Source organism: Cydia amplana, chromosome 23 (assembly GCF_948474715.1).
Source record: "Cydia amplana chromosome 23, ilCydAmpl1.1, whole genome shotgun sequence".
Lineage (NCBI taxonomy): Eukaryota > Metazoa > Arthropoda > Insecta > Lepidoptera > Tortricidae > Cydia > Cydia amplana.
This window is the reverse complement of record NC_086091.1, coordinates 11,422,532-11,437,642: the sequence shown is the minus strand read 5'-3', so window position 1 is coordinate 11,437,642 and position 15,111 is coordinate 11,422,532. Positions and strand designations below refer to the sequence as shown.

Here is a 15,111-nt window from a genome sequence, read left to right as displayed (position 1 = left end):
ATTATTTTTTGTGTGTCATATCAGCCCTTTATCACACACTGCTGAGCATAGGCCTCTCTTCTCTCTCTTGTCCCGGTCCTGAGCTAATGTCATTCAGAATGACCCGCAATCTTCCGATTGTCGTCCACCCCACGAGCCAACGGACGCCAGGCGCGTCTTTTATCCGAAAGAAAACGGTTTTATTATTGTTACTCTTAGAGCCACTTGCACCATTCTACTAACCCGGGGTTAACTGGTTAAACCTGGAGTTACCATGGTTACCAGTACAATTTGACACTAGGTTAACGGTTTAACCGCTTAACCCGGGTTAGTGGGATGGTGCAAGTGGCCCTTAGAGATACTTCGTCCTTTTTCCTACATTGACAATTCACAGTGTAGGTAAGTACCTTTAACAAGTATATCTATACTTGTTAAAGGTACTTACCTACACTGTCCTTCTATCTAGAAGGTCTTAAGCAAAGAAATAAACAAAGGGTTCACTTTTGTACACTATAATGTATTATTTAGTTCAAGTTCCTCAGCGGTAACATTTACTAGACTTAGTTAATTAATTAATTCCAACCGCAATTTAAATATATGCAGTATTTTAACCTAAGCTCTACAGAATGATGGCGTTTCATATAGAATAATTATAGAGTTTTATAAATGGCGAAAACACCCTAAAAATAACATTGGTACGTACTAATGTACGTAATCAAGTGTTGAAGTTGTACAACATAGTTGTGTTATTAGACTATAGCTGTGTGGTTTTACGATAATGTACTGGTTATTTAAACTGCGAGCTGGGTTAACAGTTCCTTGATATTTTCCATTGAACCCTATGGCCTAGGCCATAAGGTCCAACGCTACAAAAAGCAAGTGAGTGAAGATCTTGATAAGCGGTTCTATCAGTACGAGCTTGCATGTGATTAGCGCTAGCAGTTATTTATTGTTTCTGTTACACGGGTGGATAACCTAAAGCATGCCTAAAGTGTTTTGTGCTTCACAACATGCCATCCGTAGCAGCAGAATAGATATTAAGTACTTAGTTTATCAGAGTATTTGAACAGCGCGCCAAGCCCCGTTTTGGAAACTCGAAATCCCGTACAAAATGACACTTATCGCAACCACGTACGTCACGTGACGCTATCGAATAAATATTACTGTAGGTACCATTTCGTGCTTTGTCACCATGACAATAATGGCCAATTTATTTAACGTTTTACCGACGAAACAAAACTGTATACCTATAACAGTGACAAAAGTAACATTAGTGAGTGATTAAGTCAATTTTCTTTACTAAATATTCTTACACTTACCTACCGTTAATCAATTCGTCACGTAAATTAATCAATTCGTTAATTGTACGTGGTGGTGGTGCTGTAAGTAACATATCACGATCGTAAATGTATCGCATTGGGCTAGTTAAGGCGTGTGTGAGCGGCCGTTACGGTGATCGTATCGCTCGCTATCTCTCGAGCCATCGCTGACCGACTCGCGTACAGGGTGGCAAGGAACGGGGCGCATGGCAAGACCTAATTAAGCTCAGTTTCTAATAGTAGGTACAGGTAGGTAAGTAATATAATATTTAGATCAGAAACCTAAAACCTAAACCTACATTGTTCTTGCCCATCGTAACTTTACAGTTACACTAAACTTCACGATGTTATTCCAATTTCCATACAGCGTGTTTTAAAATCGATCTTGCCTAGTAAAGAACAGTCCATAAAAAAATAAAAAAATAGGGTTTCAAAATAGTTATTTATGATACAAGTGTGAAAAAGAGGAAATTCGAAACGAGTGGCGATAAATTAAAACACGACCGAAGGGAGTGCACTTTTCGTGCGTATGTCGTAACTTTAAAGTACTGTAATATGTACTGTAAAACGTTGTTAAATAAGCTAACTACTCCCTTCGGTCGTGTTTTAATTTATCGCCACTCGTTTCGAATTTCCTCTTTTTCGAACTTGTATCGAAAATAACTATTTTGTGTACTTGTACTTATTACTTATAATGAATTTTTAAACTTGTTTCATAGAGCTAGTACAGTACATATTGCCTAAAGTAACGACGCTAAGCACGAGGAATATCGTACATTGACCCGCATGTTCCTATCTCAATCGCACCCGCATATTAATTATATTGATGTTCCGCTCCGCCGGCATGGTCATTGCCACTGAGCGAGGGGCATTGACTAAATTCTTGCTGATTATCGTCCTTCTTTACATGGAAATGATGATAGATAGATACAAAACTTTATTGTAGGTAGTTAATCAGACTATTGAAGCTGGTGAATAAAAGTGGGCTATAGGGATTTATTAATCATTTCTAGTCACATAATCAGTTAAAACTATTTCTATTCAATTTTATTCTTAATCATATTTCATAGCCACCCTGTATACACGAAAACCACACCTTACTGCAAAAGATAAGGTCTAGTGATGGTTAGCTACGTGTTCGTTCGTCCGGTTACGGTACTTACGATATATTCACGGTATACTTACGGCTCATTTGGGGCTCCTACTTCAGTAACTGGAGGGAACTTGCAACGATTGAACTTCTATTTTTAGGTTTCAGTAATTAGGTCAAAAAAGTAGGTAAATTAGTTAAGTAAGAATTCAAGAGCAATGGCTAATGGCAACGGGTCGTTTTGTAAGATAACTCGTGTTAATTGCTCTTGGTTGTGATAGGTAAATAGCAGAGTAAAAGTTATGTAAGTGTATGTTATTATTGTTTTAAAAATTTGTGAAAGAACATAAAACGAATTTCGTTTATGTGATCTCAACAATGACTTACGGCTTTATGTTTTGGGGAAAGTGTTGTATCATTCATATTATAATTAGGGATACTCTTTGAATATAGGGATATCATAATAATAATCAGTGAAACGAACAATAACAATGTAGAAGTAAGTAAATTGTAAGAATGTCAAGTGTTCTCGTAGGAACGTGTGAACGTGAAATGTGTGTTGATCTGATAACTTGAATGAAAACCGCAAAGATCTCAAACAACGTAGAATGTGTACAAACAGTCGATTAAACAGCAAACAAAGGTAGCAGCCCAAGTAACCACTGCAACAAACTAATAACGACTTTATTGTCAAGACATTAAGGACTATTTATTTTACTCTGAGCATGTGCGCGTTACGTTGGTTGTTGACTGTACGCCCCGGTGTCGACCGACAAACAAATACACAAATAACTAAATGGCAATCCAAAACCCTATTACTATTAAGTTACTGACTCACTAAAACGGGACAAATGGCGAATTGAGACTTCAGTACCTTTACCCATTGTGTGGGGTAGGTACTTACCTATCACAACCTGGAAAAAAATTGTCCAATGTTTTAATTGCCAAATTTTCATTTGACCGAACCTGTTCCCAAAAGCTGTTGGACTTTCAAAAGTCACAAACTTAACCTAACAGTAATTGGCTTCTACGGAATGCTTTTTCAAAAGTCTATAAAATAAATGAATTTTGAAGAAAGTTTCTTGTCAAATTAAAATATGGCAAAGGAACAGATATTTTCAATATTGAAATTGGTTCCCATGCATTGTGTGTACTGGCGTGTATCGTTACAGTTTTTCCATATAATAATTTTGAAAATATTATAATAAACCAAAGTTATATTCTGATTGTTGAGGATGAGGATGGAGTTGAGAGAGACAGTTTTATAATTAAATTAAAAAAACTTTAATTTCGTAGTTAAACAGTTATAGTTACTTATATACTTAGTAAGTTTTCAACTGTGATTTTTCACAACAAACCAAAAAATGGATTTATTTATTTAATATGGCATGAAATATTCCATTGAAATCAACAGATGATATTTATATCGTTACTTATATTAAATGGCGCAGTCGGTAGTATCCGAAAACACTCTTTCAACAGTTTGTTCAAGACAACGATAATTTAAGATGAACATTATGCGCCATTATATTATGTCTTGATTACCTATATGGGAACACCACAACGTATAGACAATCAAAACTCAAGAACAAAGATAGCTATACGTATGTTGGTCTTGCTTATCTTACAGATTTAAGCCGTAATTCTATTATTTTTACAATTTAATTTTAATACCATTTACCTAGTTTTACCGCTTAGTAATAAACCAAACTGGAGCATCCTCCGAACAAATCCAATCAGCACATAAATTCCGCACCTATAAGAAACAATTACAAATAATCTCGTTCCATCCTTGTCTAGCTCGTGAGAGGGTCTCGCTCTCTCCCTGTCTAGCTGGGAGGAGGGGCGACCGCGTCGGCGATTGTTTGATTTCCGAGGAATAGCTGTCGGTAAAGTTGTTACTAGTGAGGGATACAGTCGATACATCAGCAATAATAATTGTTGTGCTTTTGTCGACATTTCTATGATACAGGAGGCATACAAGCAGACGAATCGCCTGATGGTAAGCAATTACGGTCGCTCATGGACACCTGCACCATGCATGGAGACCAGAGGGGGTTGCATTGCAAATGCGTTGCCGGAATTTAAGGTCTCTTTTCTTGAATGTTGAAGTTCGTATCAGTCCGAAAATACCGCGGGACAATTAATTCCACAGTTTAGCTGTGCAACTGCGCGTGCACTGATACGTAATTACCATAGTGACAGACAGACGATAAAGAAGCGGTTATCTAATGGTGAGGTGATTTGACCAGTGTTGCCTGTTCAAACATTTGTAAGTTCTACTTTTATAGAAGGCCTTTACTCACGAGGAGGTCTGCTCATTCAAATAAATAAAAATAATAATATTAATATTATTAAGTAATTGTTTAGAATAAAGTTAAGATTAATTACTTTAAGTTTTAATTTAGTCATAGAATGTAAACTTTAGATATGAGTCGGAATAAAAGGCTTTTTATTTTATTTTATAGTTTTATACAATTGGGGTGTGATGTGCTTTTAACATTACAAATGGTTTTTTTTTATGTATCAAGAGTACCTATCAAGAGTGTTCCATTTGGACAATTTTAGCGTGTCGGGAATGTAGTCTGTACATTTGCAATGTCCGTATAATGGTAGACCTCCAAAAGATGGCCTTAGAAGAAAATTACCATGAAAGTATGCTATGTTACGATATGTCCAACGTTTCACTGGGCCTAAAAACATGTCTCCTTTATATCAGTGTCTATCGATATCGACATGTGCATCGATTGTAGCAGCACTAGCCCCGGACTATTGTTCCATTTCCGTCACGGATTTGTATTCGGCACGCGTTACCGTAATCATTGCTCCCATACATTCATATCCTACATACAATTTTTCGGTGATGACATACTGTACGTACATATCTATTTTAAGATAGGAACCTAGATTATATACACAACATACTTGCTTTTGTTTTGTATCGTTCGATTTTAAACCGAAACTTTATTTCTATTTTCTAATATTGATTCAAATTTGACTGCCAATTTTTCTTGTACGCTAGAAGATAAAATCACGATAACCTCCCTTTCTACATGTTAATTGAAAACAAGAACGGGAAAAAACCTTGTTAGACAGTTAAAGCTATACTTTGAAGTTAGCAGTAAATCTATATTTTAAACGGCTACACTGTAAATACTCCAACTTAGTTTGTCAAAGAGCTAACTGCCCGTATTCTATGTCCCCTCTCCCCCACTACTCCTGAATTCTATCTCTAACACATAAGGTTTATTCTCGAATGACACGACCGCAAAGTTAAAGTTGCAGTTCTTGTACAGTTTTAGTCGGGGATACCTGAGGAAACTTTAGGGGAGTTTAAAGTGATTAGGAGTTGCTTTTTACACAGGTTCTTATTAGTTACAAGTTATTTAATTTAAGATAGAGAGAAGAAGGTAGGTCTTACGCCTGATTAAAGAACTGATCAACGTCAAATGTGAAGGACACAGCTGTTTTTAACCCAAGACGCAAAAAGGGCGTTATATTTTTGACGCCAATGTCTGTCTGTCTATGGTATTGTAGCTCTCCGAAAGTTGGGCTTATTTCAATGCGTTTCTCTTTACGCGAAAGTGAGTTTTTTTTTGCGGTGGTTCTTTTAGCTATGAAATCGATCCAGCAGTAATATGAAGTGAATTACAAAATGTCTTTTACAAGTCTTTTACAAAATGATGTTAGGCATTTTTGGCATAAAATGGATTTTGTTGGCATATGGCGTAGGGAGGTTTTAATTTTTAAATTTAATAGTTATCATATATTTAAAGTAACACTTAATTTAACGAACTACGATGACGTTGACATACAGTTTGGTAAAATAGGCTGTCAACCCACTATTTAGATTGATGTGAAAAGTTGCAGCAACTTTCCTCAGAGACTGTAGTTAGGTACGTGAAGTCGTTCACACGGACAACGCGAATAGAACCCTTATCCTTCCCCCTCCCCTCTCTCCCCTCTCCCTACAGTACGACTAGTACAAGTAAAACTTGTTGCGGACGCCACTATTTTTACTTGTTAACTTGTGCAACTTTGTAGAGCTTTGCGCAGTTAAAGTGTGTGTGACAGTATTTTTTGTTAAGAATGAACGCTGGTGTTAGGTATTAGGTAAAATACAATGTAATACATTTTATTATATCTCTTGTCAGAAAATAACAAGTTATTAAATATGGAGGAAAGCAGGCAAAGGAGGCAGACAACTAGGGGTTTTACCGCTAAAAAGTTAGTAACTAGGCACCTTGGTATCATATTATCCTAATTTTAAGCCAATATCATTAGTATCGTTAGCCTACATAGATATGTACAACTGATTACTCGTAAAGGTAGGAGGAAGACATAATGCGATTTTATAGCTAAAAATATATCTCTTCCAGACAACCATGAAATGTAATTTATTTTGTTATATTTTTATTGCTAGAGTCAAAATACTGTCGGTAACTGTACTGTAACAGCCCGAGTGCCCGAGATAGCATTGTGCAGCTAAATATAAAAGCGGGTACGTTGAATCAATTATCATACACGAGTTTTCCTCTTCAATAACGGCGGTTGCAGTTTATTTGCGAGTTTATATGCTTTGACATTCCCTTTGGTGAAGTGGATTTTCTGTATTAAAAATATTGTAACAGATTTCGTCTTAGCTAACTCTACACCGACTTTGACGGAACAAAGTGTGGAATTGTCATGGGATATTGAGATATTTTACATTTTGTGATTACACCTTTACACTTAGTTGTTGCAAAATCCGTACATTGTTAGTTTGGTTTGTTTGTAATTGGTCTGTTAGGGACTGTTTAAAAAATCTATTCCTTCTAACTATATAAGTGGATACCTTGGAGTACTTATTGAAACACCGAGAACATTATCAACCAATCGTTAATTATCTATCTCACCCACAAAATGCTACAAATCAATTAATTACCAAGCAATCAGTCAGATCCCTCTCAAATAAGATACATATACTTTATGTGAACATTATTCCGGAAGTCAAAGACCCTTAAAACAATAAGGGCTGGTAATTATGTCCGACCGGAAGCCGGCGACGCATCCGGCCTTGGATGTCGTTCAGATCGCTGAGCGAGACAGTTTTTGGAGAAGTTTTTTATACGTCGGTGGCAGACAGGTATACGACAATTTGAAGCTTGTCAGTAAAATTTAGGTGTTAAACAAATAAGTATGATCCCAACAGTGTGTTGTTGAGTCGAGGAAGTTAATATGTTAAATAGTGGAAGACGAAGTCGAAGAAGGCGGGACACAAGAAAAACATTGTTCAACTTTACGAATTTACCGACATGCCATTGGGTTTAACAAACGCACCAGGATACACGATATGGTTTCCGCGTACCCCTATCGTGTACTTAAACCGTAAAAAATAGCTTTAAGATCATATTGTATGCTCGAAATAGGCAACTGTTGAATCGATATCTCATGTTTATGACATCTTATGTACACAGTTTATAATTAATAAATACTTTACTTTACTTTACTTTATGTTAGTATAGCCCATGACAGTTTAAATTCAACTTGTAGAGAAGTTAACTCGCCCGAACGATACGTTGAGAATACTCGCGTTCCGGCCGGTTCCGGCCGTCCGGCCTTTTTACCGGCCAATTTGTCTATTGGTTTTTAATATACTGCTTCCTACTGTCTAATTTTGTTATGCTCTCGTTAATTGGTCGTGATAAAGGAAAGGAAAATTGTTGTAATTAAAGTGATTTAGGTACTAGTCATCGTTTATATCAGTCACCTGCAGTACTTAACATGTTACACAAAGAAGGCCGCAACCGCAACAATATCTGACACAATCTTATTTGTAGCGCCATAAGAGCGTGTCACATATTTTTGCGGCCTTTGAAGAGTAACATATTACGTATTGCAGTATTATCTACATTATTGCATTTATATTTGTTATTTTGGAGGGAAAAGGGTGCCGAGAAATGAGACACGGCCGTTTATCGTATAGCTATATTCCGACTGACAAGCCTATTTTAAACCTAACATCCCTCCACCAATAGTTTTAAACAATCAAAAGAACTTATTAGAAAAATTGACTATAATCCACCAGTTTCCGTGTGCGTTTGGTCTTTCCCGCGGCCGCGTTCTGTGCCGCGGACTCATCAGGCACCGTCTCCGATGCCGGTAATGACGGCGTATGGACTGTGACAGACTCACTTATACAAGGTTCCTGTGGTTCTGGACAATCGGTCCATTCCTCTAGCTCTGTCGTGGTCGATGACGCTGGTGCTGTAGCCGGAGCGGGCAGGTTACCGAGCGCCGCTGGGGCCGCCGCAGCTGATGGTACCCCTGACAAATACCCCTCATTTAATGGAGCAGCCTCTATAACTATAGCTGGCATGTTATCGAGGGCGATGGGTTTTTGCCCCGGTCGGGCAACATCTTGATCTTCCGGTTCAGTTTGCCCAATGGCATCTTCCTCCCCCCTATTCTTAAACCTAACAATATTTTACAGTTTCGCTTACGACTCTTCGTCTGCGTAGAAGCCGCTAAAAAACTTTTAACCTCATTTTTAACCCCTTAGGGTTTGAACTTAAAAAAATGTTTACTTAGTTTTACAACATCTTGATTGTTTTCCAAATTTTCAAAGAAGACTGTAGTTTTTACATATCGTAACACTGTTACTGATCCTAATGTGTATTTGTACCGTTAGATATAAGTGAATATCGTAGCCTATGGACACTTGTATATTCTCGACATCTATTTCATAAGTTATTTATGTCTTTTTACTGTCTTTTTCAATGAAATAAATTTCATCTTACTACCTTATTTGTGTGTGTGTAATAAATCCGAAGCTCAGCGCCACGTATTAAAATCGTCAAACGCGTGTACACTGTGTACATACGACGCGGCGGCCGCATCGCTCGGTTGTTTTTGTGGAAGACAAAGACTAATTAATTACTGCGTGTTTGTTTAGGACTGTGTTAGTATTGTTGCTATATATACGAAAAAGTATCCAGGAGCCCTCCTAGAGGCAAAGCAATTTTTTAAAGGTATGGGGGAAATTTTGGGCACCAACGGTGAAGTTAGGGTTCCCTACGGTAAATACCTAGTTTTATGTTCCCTAATGTTCAATGAATGGGAACATTGATAAGTTGTATCTGCGTTTGATTTTCCTGTGGCCATATTTTATAGAGCTTCTGCAGATTGACTGATGAAATATTAGACATGGGATAGAAGTTGAATAGTTCCCTTACAAACTTGAACGATTAATGATAGGGTTCAAATATTGGCCATAGAATGCTTACTTGGTAAGGTACTTAACTGCAAGTACTAATAATAATATGTAGTTATAGGTACTCGTAATATAAAGCTTGCTGTTAAATTTCTACAAAGGCGTCCTATAATATTAATATTTAATATCGATATCGATACTCGCGGCAACACTGGCCAGCGTTGCAAATATTTGCGTGCGTTTATCCCAACATTGATTGTATCGGAAGGAATTTATTATGACTGCAATGCACTCACAGAACATTCATTTTAAATAGGTTACATATTTTAAACATACTTATTCTCTTTCCTAGGGAAAAGAAAATATGAAATAAATGTGGTAATATTATACGAATCGACATATTATGACGGCTAATCGGCACATGTATAGAATTAAAAAACGGGCCAAGTGCGAGTCGGACTCGCGCACTGAGGGTTCCGCACCATCAACAAAAAATAGAGCAAAACAAGCAAAAAACCGGCCAAGTGCGAGTCGGACTCGCGCACGGAGGGTTCCGCACCATCAACAAAAAATAGAACAAGCAAAAAAAAACAAGCAAAAAAACGGTCACCCATCCAAGTACTGACCCCGCCCGACGTTGCTTAACTTCGGTCAAAATCACGTTTGTTGTATGGGAGCCCCATTTAAATCTTTATTTTATTCTGTTTTTAGTATTTGTTGTTATAGCGGCAACAGAAATACATCATCTGTGAAAATTTCAACTGTCTAGCTATCACGGTTCGTGAGATACAGCCTGGTGACAGACGGACGGACGGACGGAAGTAGTAGATTATTGTATGTCCCACGCCACCATCAGAAAATGGTTTGGTAGCGATCCTGGTAGTAAAACTGGTCTAGTAGTGTGTGTACCTACCGCGCCCGTGAAAAGTATGATGGTATAAATAGCGTAAGTATGTACTCGATGTAGGAAGTAAATGGGTAGGTGTGCGTAATCGGGCCGGGGGGCCGGGGATGCGGTTGGCGGCATGGTGTGAGTGTAAGATGCCGTCGGCGTGGGTGTTGAAGGTGTCTTTGAAGAGGTTGTTGAAGTGGTATTTAAAGGAGCCGTTGAAGGGGTCGTAAGAGCTGGAGGGTTATTCATGTTTGATTGTGAGACGGTGTTAGTGTTAGTATGATAATGGTGGTGTGGGACAGACAATTCTGGAATAAACATATTAATTATCCTTATTATTGTAAGTATAAATTTAATTAAAATTAATTGTATACATATTTTTGATTAATACTCATGTTGTTGTCGTTGTTTAGCTGTAATCACGTTTGCAATTAAAATATTGGCAAGCTATAATGTTTGTTAACACTAAGTGTTATTATTAGAAATAATGGTGTTATGCTGCCAAATGTGAACAGATAAATACGAATGCAGAATAATCAGAGTGTACTATTATCATCGTACTTGTGATAGACGTGGTTGTTTTTATTATCTTTTGAAAATGTTTATTACAAATTTACTACCGTTGTCAGTGATTTTGAGTATTGAGTCATCTATTAGCGGTGTGGAAAATAGAAATGTAACGTTAACACCATCGATGCGAGATTATTATTTTCCTTCGTGTACAATCTTGTAATATTTCTGCTTTTGCGTTTATTTTTACCAATAATATTAAGAATGTTTTACATTTATCTATAAATTGTTAAAATGTTTTCTACTTTTGCGATTTTCAACACTTCTTCAGTTTAAGTATATTGTTCAATAATTGTAATTGCTTTTTTCTTTTTTAGCGAAAGTCACTATTTACTCATAACTATTGTCGTCATGTCAGTTTTTGAGATTTAGCTTTAACATTACTTATAAAATGTATGTTTTGTTTTCAACTAAAACGCATATCGTCTGATTATGTCTAGTATTAATTCATACTTCTTGTAATTTTATATTAATAAAACTTGCTTTTTTTTTTGCTTGTGTGTACCTATGTTGTGTTAGTTTTATTTTATTTATAAATATCAAGTATATAGGGTTCCCCAGTAGGTAAAGAAACGAAATTCAGTATTAATATATCTTTATTTTAAATAATCAGGGAATAACATTGTTCTTATCAATCCAACTTTTTTCGTTTAAACCCAACCACTTTACATACACTTTATCCCCCTTACGCTTTAAGACCTTTTCAACAAGGTAAATATTAGGGTCCTTAACTTTTTGGAGTTCTTGTTCATAAAAACATCCTGAAATAGGTTCTCCCACACCATCTTTTAATAGATAAGTGGGTGGTTCAGTAGTTTTCACTTTCACAATTTGAAATATTTCGGCAGTCCAGTTAGCAGTGTATCCCTTTGCAAAAGTTGATTTATACTTGCTTATTCTAACGTAATCACCTACTTTATACTTAGATGATGATTTCACTTTTATATGATTATAAACCTTCTTAAGTATGTCTCTAGAGTTGTTTTTATTAACTTGAATAGGGGCTATATCTATTGTAGAGTGAATTCTGGTGTTGTATCGTTTTGCTAGACGTTCAATTTCTCTAGTCCAGTTATATGAACCATTTAAGGTAAATAATTGCCACAACCAATGTTTTATGGTTCTTATCACACGTTCAGCGATTGAAGCCTTCATAATGGTAAAGGTAGAGTAATGATTAATATTATATTCCTCCATGAGTTTATGGAAATCTTTATTATAAAACTCCTTTCCAGAGTCCGATTGTACGTTCCTAGGGTGTCTCTTTCCACAAAGTATTTTTAGCATAGCATTACGTACATCAGTTTTATTCTTAGACTTTAGCGGTTGCATCCATAAATATTTCGAGAACGTGTCAATGCACACTAAGATATATTTATACCCAGCGTTATCTCGATAGTACTTCTGTAAATCAATAAGGTCGATTTGCCAAGTATCATCCAATCCTTTCTGTATAAAACGTCTTCTTGGAAAGTTTCTTCTCGCATATTTATGTATTTCTTTAACAACATCTGCCTTACTCATGTTTTTTTTCTTTCTTTAAATCCGAGTGCTCTTCAACAGGTTTTAACGCAACACGCTTTTTATCGGCTTCTGGTGTAGGCGGAGGTACTAACGATGATGATGATGATGATGATGATGATGAGGGTGATGCGATCGCGGGTTTTAACACAACACGCTTTTTATCAGTTACTGGTGTAGGCAGAGGTACTAATGATGATAATGAGGGTGATGCGATCGCAATCGGTGCTGTAAAACGTTCTTCTAAAGCTTGAAGTCGTATGAGTAAGCCAGATATTGATTTCTTATTCTCCTTTATTTTTGCTAGACATTTAACAAATACATCATCTAATTGTTCTTTATTAACTGTATCGTCCTTATAAACACCTTTTTGCACGTGTTGTAGTCTTTTTCCCTCACACTCGATGTAGTCAATATAGAGCTTATCTCCGAAAGGAGACGAGTGGTTGTTTTCATTCAAGTATCGACCGAACTTATTGATAGGCATAATGTCTATGAGTGTAAATAGTTTTTATTTACTTATGATTCTCGCTTCCGTTAACTCTTCAATAATAGCGTTTATTTCATTAACATGATTCGTATTCCCAGCGTTCTGTGATGCAATCAGTAACCGTAATCGTTCCACTAGTTCATTCGGATTATTCCAATAAATTATATCAGTGTTAGGATAATACTGTTTAGTTCCAAGGGGATTGTGTGATGCAGTGAGACGACCACCCACTTTCATGTGTTTATGTTTTTTGACGAATGGTTTGATATATTTGTTATATTTATCACTTTTATCTCCCTGTATTTGTCCTGTAGATATAAAACCACGACGATGTGCATTTGTGTTTAAAATAATATCCATATAGCGTTCAACATCACTTTCAGAAATTAGTTCGTGATTAGGCATTTTTTTAAATAGTAGTTCTAATAGTCCAGGTGTGAGAGTATAGGTCATATTTTTCACACTAATTTTTTTTTTGTTGGAATCTATCGCTAAAGGACTGTCACCAACAAACAAACGCTTATCATTGTTTATGTAAGCACCAAAAGGAATTTTAATTTTTTTATATAAGCGAGCTACATATTTACGTGGTGATTCGATATTCATTTTAGTATCTTCACTGCTTTGATAACTCACTTCATCATCATCATCATCATCAGAATGCTCCTCTCCCACTTCCTCTTCCAAATCCTCTTCGTTCTCTGATTCAGACTCTGTTTCTTTGATAGGTGTCTTCAACACCTTTTCTTGCTTATCATTTATTGATAGCGTGGTAGGATTCGACTCAGATTGAGTTAAAGTTTTTGTTTTAGATATTAAAACATTAAGAGGTTTGGTAATCGGTTGAAAGGTTTCCTCGAGAGAAGTAGCTAGCTCCGCCCTATTCGACTGTAGTGATTTAAATTTCTTTTTTACTGAATCAATCGATTTCACTAATTTTCTTTTTAACTGCTTATCTCCAAAAACAGGGTTAACAGCGATGGTCTCCATTTTGAAATGAAATACTAAATGTAATTAGTGTAATATATACACATTCATTCAAACAACTATTGCATAATCAAAACACTTGCGATAACGACCCTTATCAACATTATTTTCCTTGTCAATAGTTAGAAACGTGTGCTTATCCGTCCAACATGTTTCACACACTTTTTTAAATTGTTCCCAAGACATATCAGTATTCACGTGATCATTATAAGCATGTCGTAAATTTAAATCATCCTGCTTAAACAGTAGTATTAGATTAGCGTTGTCTCTCACCAACTGTTTAGGTATCTTACTGTATGTTTGACATAAGTAAAAACAATCCAGCTCTCTGTGACGCCCCATAGCAAAGTACTGCCGAATAGTATCCTGATCTTGTAAGGCTACGTCATCGAAAATAATTACACTATTTTCTTTAGCCTCATCTGGTGGTATAACTTCACTCTTATCGTTAAACGTGTAAAATGATAACTCATCTACCTTGTTCAGAATTTCATTTAAAAAAAGATATTTCGGCTGTTGAAGGGATTTCGAGTATAGGTAGACATTTAGAAACTTTAAACCATTAGGTTCGAGCAGTAACGACAGCAAAACGTTTGTTTTACCACATCCGGATGGACCACAAATAAGACAGCGGATACTGTTCGGTAGTAAAGGACTATGTTTATTATAATTCTGATTCACGGCTTTATCATTGAAATCCCATGTATCAATTTTTAGAGACGTGTTATGTTTTCTGAGTTTCATTCTGATTTGATCAGCGTGACAGTAAGGTTGTTTATTTTATACAGTCGTTAATGTTAAACAACACAAATGGATAATTCCGAAGATTTACAACAAACCTCGTCTCATTTGGAGGAAAATTTTACAGAATATATAAATAATGATTCAGACATACAAAAGTATTTTTACTGTGAACAACATTCTGATAAAAATTGTCCATACTGTGAGAGGGATAAAACTATGTTAGAAACTGATGTGGAAATGCTTGAGGAAGACAGAATGGATGAAGCTACTGCTTGTGATCATATTATTAATCAGGAAGAGGAGGGAGAGGATATGGAGAAAGTGGAG

General features: G+C 36.3%; 1 protein-coding gene across 1 annotated transcript; it reads right to left on the bottom strand.

The window, feature by feature from the left end:
• Positions 1-8,428: 8,428 nt before the first annotated feature.
• On the bottom strand, positions 8,429-14,043 carry LOC134658671 (histone H3.v1-like). Its single transcript, XM_063514325.1, has 4 exons — positions 13,641-14,043; positions 12,563-13,055; positions 10,539-10,705; positions 8,429-8,694 (listed from the first exon to the last, which is right to left on the bottom strand). The coding sequence occupies exons 1-4, from the start codon at positions 14,041-14,043 to the stop codon at positions 8,429-8,431; spliced, it is 1,329 nt and encodes a 442-aa protein (XP_063370395.1).
• Between the last annotated feature and the right edge of the window lie 1,068 nt (positions 14,044-15,111).